General features: G+C 41.9%; 1 protein-coding gene across 2 annotated transcripts in view; it reads left to right on the top strand.

Annotated features, from left to right (window-relative positions):
• RUNX1 (runt-related transcription factor 1) overlaps positions 1 to 6,937 on the top strand; it is a 254,648-nt gene that overhangs the window by 244,940 nt on the left and 2,771 nt on the right. For both annotated transcript variants that reach the window (XM_008568321.1, XM_008568322.1), the window contains one exon: positions 2,657 to 2,818. In XM_008568321.1, coding sequence (XP_008566543.1) covers positions 2,657 to 2,818 — 162 coding nt within the window. The remainder of the gene's footprint in view (positions 1 to 2,656; positions 2,819 to 6,937) is intronic.

The following is a 6,937-nucleotide window of genomic DNA, read 5'->3' as shown; positions in this document are numbered from 1 at the left end:
CCTACCTGATTCTTCCATGACACTGCGTAATGCTCAAGTAACACACAAGTTAAGCAAATAAACACTGGGTAGGACCTATTTTAATTAGAATCTTACACTGTCACCACTGGAAGGGATTTAGAGATCATCTCCTCTCAGAGATGAGAATATAAAAGGGTAGGTGAGTAATCCAGGGTCACCCAACACACTCAAAACATGGACAGTCCCAGAGCCCACTTGTGCCTATCAGTCCAGTGCTCAGGGAGGCCGACAGCACTGCCATTTCTACACTTGCCTTCATGCATTCATGTTGGCCCCACAGAGCAAAGACTGAATATTAAACCCAGAATGCACCATATATCAGGCCTTTTTTAGTTTTGTTTTCTATCAATAATACATTTAGAAGAAGAAATCCCAAAACCCAACATGAGAGCTTACCATCCTCATCTTCTGGCCCACCACTGGCAATGAGCCCACGCACAGTCAGTGTGTCACAGGAATGAAAACTGATGGGTGTCGGGTGGGCTTCAGGTTTTTAGTGCTACCCCCAACTCCAACACCTGGAAAGCTGAGTTACAGTGTGAAGTAAGAAGATGTTGAATCCACAACCCTGTGTTTAAAAATAAAATCACAGAACTTGGACTTTAATCATAAAGATCATTTTACCAAAGCATATTTTTAACAGGCTGTGAAATATTATGCAACGTTTGCATGGTTTAATTATGAGTTTAGAAAAGCCTAGCACAACTTTTTCACTACAGTAAAACATGACAGAGCATGAATCATGGCATAATGCTTTATGCTTAGTGTGGTTTTAGACATGGGGTTAAGGGTGCTGGGATGTCTACACAACAAGGCATGAATTACAGTACCGCAATTTGCACCCCAGAGGGCTTTATGACAATTATAAAACCACTTTTGTTTGTTTTTTAAATGATTAAAACATTTGCATGTTATATATTCACTTAGTAAATGTGTGTGCATAGAACATACACATGTCTTACAGAAAATATCTGAGTGTATGATTTTTTTTTTCACTTAAAGCAAAATCCTTGAAGTAACATGACAATATTGAACAGTCTGATCTTTGTTTTTGCCTTCAGTTACTGAAAATACTGCTAGTTGGAAGATTCCATAGGATATTCAACTACAGTTACTGCTGAGTTTAAAATGAACCAGCTCTCATTCCTTGCCATTTTTTTGAATCCTCTAAAATCAGTAATGAAATGAAGACCTTTTTTAATATCTGATTTCAAAGATTCCAAGTTAAAATATTTGCTCAGGAAGTACCAGGTTTTTTAAACTTAAAAATGCAGTGATTTTGAAGAAAAGGAAAGAAAGAGATGGATCAGGATGAGGAAGGGAGAGATCAGGAGAAGAGCAGGAAGGAAGACTTGGGTCTCCTCATGTCTGATTCTAGTGTCCACTGCAGAAATTTCAGGGAGATAAACAGAAAAGACAAACTTTAACTGCTGGAAATGAAAAGTCTCTGGAGGGAGCCAAACTGAATATTTTATAATAAGTAGGAATAACTCATTTCTTTGTCATGGCCTGAACAGAACTTACACCCAGCGTTTTCCTAAAGAAGTCTGCTCTTCCTAGATTGCTCCCAGGATGGTGAAGCTCTGGCTGTGAAGGCCCTTGGGAATTATGGTAGTTTATTGTTATATCTGTCCACAAAGAAAGTGGGATACAAAGATAAAATTAATGTTAAATACTAAAGAAATGTAAAACTGTCTTGTAGTGGGACAGTATCCAATTTAAATTTCCTCTCACATTTTGCCTAAAAACAGAGGGGTTTTCCCTCTTGCTTTTCATCTCCAAATAGTTTGATGGTTTTGAAAACTAAGACTCTGAGCATTGGAGTCAAATTTTCAAAATCCATTTTCCCTAAATCTTTTGAAGTTAGACTTTTGTCTTTTCTCTATCCCAGAACACTTATAATGGCAATCTATAACGTACTTGCTCAAAAATCTGCCCTTTAAAAGTTGCAAACTTGAAGTCTTGAAAAGGAGCAGGATGCCTAGGTTGATAAAGCCAGCTCTCTACTGCTGGGTTGGTGAACTAGTCACTACGCTCCATTGCCAGTTCCCCAGCAAGACTTTCTTTTCTATCATCCTTAGGAGAGAATTCACCTGAATAGAAAAGACTTACAAGCCCATAGAATATTTTTTGGCAAAGGTACAAAAAAATCCCAAAATTCTACATTCTTTTTGTTTACTAAATACAGATAGACAGGTGATCTCCTGAGTTTATCATATGTCTCTGATGATGATAATCGTAATTATCGATAAAGCTCAAATAGTCTGAGTGGTCATTACTTAAAGTCATCAAGCGCTGCAGTCCCACAGTTTGAACAATAACACTTCCGCCTTGAAAGCAAGATCCATTCCTCTCATCATTATTAGCATGATTAAAGAAAACCTTTGGAAGGAACAGATATCAGACAAAACTCTCCAAGAATCAAACATAAACTATCTTTCAGTATCTTTTGGAGGAGAAATCAGCCAACAGAGGCATATAGTTGGACTTGAGTAGGTTTATTAAACACTGGAAAACAGGCCACATACATGTATAACATATTTAAACAAAGGTTACTAATTTCTTATTAAAAGACTTTTTATTTTTTAAATCCCACCTCACTGTACATATAATTGACCTTCCTGATTCTCCATAGATACAAGGCAAATCCAGCCATCCCCACCGTGGTCCTACGATCAGTCCTACCAGTACCTGGGATCAATTGCCTCTCCTTCTGTGCACCCAGCAACGCCCATTTCACCTGGACGAGCCAGTGGCATGACAACTCTCTCTGCAGAACTTTCCAGTCGACTCTCAAGTAAGCTGCCTAAAAACACACTCTTCGCTGCTGAGCTGGAGTGGAAGGTTTGGGAGACTAGAGGACGTGCATGAAGGGTGCTGACAGAACATTATTAATTGAATAACACATGGTTTAAAGACAAGGTTGCCCACCTCTACTCTTAAGTCCCATGCCCATGCACTGATTTTTCTTGGCAGTCACAAGTAGAGATTATGGATGTGGAACAGAAGTGGCTTAGAGAAGGCCATTCCTTCAGCATTTTGGGGTTGCTTGTGTTTGGCAAGAAAGGGCGACAGCTGAAGGGCCACAAAAGGGCCGAAGTAGTTTCTAGAACTCATTATTCTAACTGAATTCTTGACTGTGGGACCAGTCCATCTGGCAATGGAATTTTCACAGGTCACCTGAACAGCACTGGGGTACATGTGTAATGGGGAGCAAACATATCCCAAATGAGACATTTCCAACCAAGACCTATTCATACTGAGGTTAAAGGAACAGCATGAAAAGCTCAGGTGTCATGGTTAGCTTAATTGTTGTTACTATGAGCTCATTAAATATTAGTCATTTAACCTATGAGCCCTTTGGGCTTGGCACTCCCTTCTGCTCGTGGGCAGGGAAATCAGAGTTACAGAGAAAACTTCCTTTGGTCAAGGCAAAAGAAGAAACTCACTGTTTGGGGCTTTGAAATTGGACCTGGACCAAAGTGTGAAAATACTTCAGAGAACTTCAGCATTATGATGCCTACAAATACACTTGCATGTGTGTTGGGAGGAGGGAGGTTTCTGCTTTTCAGCTCTTGGGATCAGATCATAGCAGATTAGGAGGCAGGCAGACGGGCAAAGAAGTCATGTCTGCCATCTTAAACGTTGTGTAATGTTGTGTTTTCCAGACAATTGGGATTACTTGAGATTTCACCACATGCCTTAGCTTCTTAGAGCTTCTCAAAAGCAGAACTATTAACATTTTGGGACAAATAATTCTTTGTTGTGGGGGCTATCTGGTGCATTATAGAAAATTTAGCAGCATCCCTCGTCTCTCTCTCTCTCTCTATATATATATATGCCAGTAGCACCCCACCGGTTATGACAATGAAAAATGTCTCCAGACATTGCCAAATTTCCCCTGAGGGGCAAAACTGAAAGCCACTGCCTTTGAGTATTATTTAGGTGCCACAGCAGAACAGGAAAGCCAACTTAGATGTACAGTTTTCACACTATTTTCAGCCGTTAATACCAACATTTTCATGGCACCTGCTGGTTTAAGGAGTTGAGAGAGTAGCATAGGAATTATGTCATCTGTTCAGCTTGTTGTTTCCAGAAACCTATCCCTCAGGAACAGAATTTGATTCCAAAGGCACTTGTCAACTTTTACTGATTCTTCTCAGTGGCACTGCTCTGCCCACTGGCTATGTTCTACATCTCAAACAATTACTGTTTTCCTTGGAAATGTCCCTGCTGTGGGACCGTCCCTTGGAATTTATTACATAAGTCTTTTGACTTGGTCACCACCCAAGATTGGCACCTTAAAGTCCAAGAACCCTAGGGGCCATCTCTCCAGCTAACCAGTGTTCATATGTAAGGGTGAGAAAGAAAGGAGTAATATGTGTTCTCCAAAATCCCATATCACAGTTAGGCTTCTGAATAAACTGGACTTCAGTTATCCCAGGAGTAAGGAAGGATGTTTTATGGCATGGGAGTGTGAAGCAGATAAAAACCATGTCCATTTCAGCACCCAAGAATGATCCTCTGCTGTCTTGGAGGCAGGACCGGAGAATTCCAGATGAGCTTTCACCAGTGGCTCAGAACAGCATGGGCGACTGCTCATCAACTTGGGAGAACTCCCTCTGAGAAATCAAGCCTGCAGCACAGACCTGAAAAACATCATAAACCTGGGGGCAGGAGGGGGTTGGGATACATTAAAGAAAAGTGGCTGCCTGGCCGCCAGCTTTGAGAACTTGACACTGCTCTGTGGCTGCCTTACCTTTTCATCCCACCCGACAGCTTTGTTGCAGCCCCTCCCCACCCTCAGCCCCACCTGGCTTTCCTTCTGCACTGGGGACTTGGACTCTGTCTCTCTCTCTCTCCTTTGCAGACAGACTCCACACCTTGTCTGAAAAGAGTTGTCATCTGGAGGTTTACGTTCCTTTTTTTCTTCTTTTTTATAAAAAATTAATGTTTAGCTGCCAGCCTGGGCGACAGGCAGCATGCATTCATCTGAGTCATGCAAAAGATCCTTTTAAGGCAGCCATTATCTGCTCAGGTTGTTTAATCCTTTGGGGGCAGTGGGAGGGGTACTGGAGTGGGGCTGCTTTCATCCATGTCAAGGTGCAGAGCGAATACTTGAGCTGTCATGGCAAAATTTAGCCCCATTGATGGGGGAAACATTTCCAACCAAAATACCTGAACCTCCTAATCCCCAGATTTCCTACTCTTAAAAAGCTCCCTGTAATATCAAGGGTCCCCAGCTACACCCATACTGCTACTGAATAAGGGGGCATGAGGCCAGCCAAAGGGATAGGTGAGCTATGGCCGGATAGGTGAATTTTGCATGACTGTTGGGTCTTAAGAGGGATATCAGACCAGAGAGAAAAATTAAAACAAATATTTGAATAGCTCATTTGAATGTGAGTATATCTAGGGAGACTAAGTTGTTTTATCATCAAAATATGTGTAAAAAAGATAATTTGACCAAATGGATGGTCTTTTGTAGTTATGTCAGTCCTACAGTATAGAAAGAACAATCACGGACAGTATTTCAGATCTTTCAGATATTCAGCCCACAAGTGAAAGAACTATTTTCCCCCGACAGCTGAGAGCATAACATCATTCCAGTACTTATGCCCATGACAAATCACAGACTCACTCGGGATTCCAGTAACTTGGTACCATCGCATTACCATGTACTAGTTAGAACAGACTGGCAGAGCATGTCCGGACATTGCTGTGAAACACGGTGACCTTTCATACATTTTCCAGTGGATTCACCTTTTTGTCTCAGGGCAAATGAAGCAAGAGGAAGAATGGGCAGAGTCATTTATTTGTGTCCAGAGTATTGCATCAGATGACAACAAATTGATTGTTTTGCCTAACGCTTTTCCTCCTACCTTGGCTTCTCCCTAGACTATATAAATCTAACTGGAAAAATGGAGTAAAGCTTCCTGTTAACTCTCAAACATGCCACAGCTCTTCATGTAAGCAAAAACAAGTGACACAGGGCTTGCTCACAGATGGCCCCAGCAAGCGGGCAGGGATGAACCCTGTGGAATGAGGTGGGGCCTGGCTTGAGAATGAGCTAGAGAGTGGCCAGGGAAAGGCAGCCACAGAACCACTGTCAGTTTACAACTTTTTCCCTGCCCACACGTCTGACTCGCATTGAAAAGATTAACAGGAGTGTTTGTTTGAAAGTCAGACTCCTGGTTTCCTCATTAGTGGCGGGATTTGCTGCAGACTTCGCCTGTTTCTATAAACTTTAATTACCTCTCTGATGAGGAGTATATCCCCTCATCACATTCACCCCAAATGTACAGAGAAGTTCATTTTTTAAAAATGTGTTAGAGCAATAAAAGACCATTAGAGGGAAGGAGAAAAGGAGGGGCAGTGGGGGAGGGGGGAGGGAGATAGAACACTAGCTCTCCCTGCTGGAATAATGGGCTCAAAATATGAGGAAGTTGGTCAACTGCTGATGCCTTCCAAAAACATATTAATCCACCCTGGTAGCTTTCCTTTCAGAGCAAGGATTTGGCTCTGTCAAGTTTATCTATCGGCCTGAACTCAAAAAGACACAGGCCACATGCCATCGGAGCTTAGGGTTATTTTTTATGTTGATAAGGTAAAGTTTTAAAACATTTAATTCTGCTCTGTTTTGTTGTTGTCTTTGGGTTTGCTGATGTAAAGACTATATTCCTGGCCTGGTCATTTAATGAGTAATTCAGAGGAACAGAAACTACCCCAGGACAACATCCTACATCTACAGTGGTGGTTCTCATCCAGGAGTGACTGTGACTCCCTCACCTCCACCCTCAGACTATCTGGCAGTGTCTGGAAACATCCTGGTTGTCACAATGGCAGGAGGAGGGTGCTGCTGGTATCTAGTGGGTAAAGGCCAGAGATGCTGCCAAACATACTATAATGCAGAGGA

Source organism: Galeopterus variegatus, unplaced genomic scaffold, assembly GCF_000696425.1.
Source record: "Galeopterus variegatus unplaced genomic scaffold, G_variegatus-3.0.2 Scaffold398, whole genome shotgun sequence".
In the NCBI taxonomy this organism is placed as follows: Eukaryota; Metazoa; Chordata; class Mammalia; order Dermoptera; family Cynocephalidae; genus Galeopterus; species Galeopterus variegatus.
This window is presented reverse-complemented; position numbering and strand designations above follow the sequence as displayed.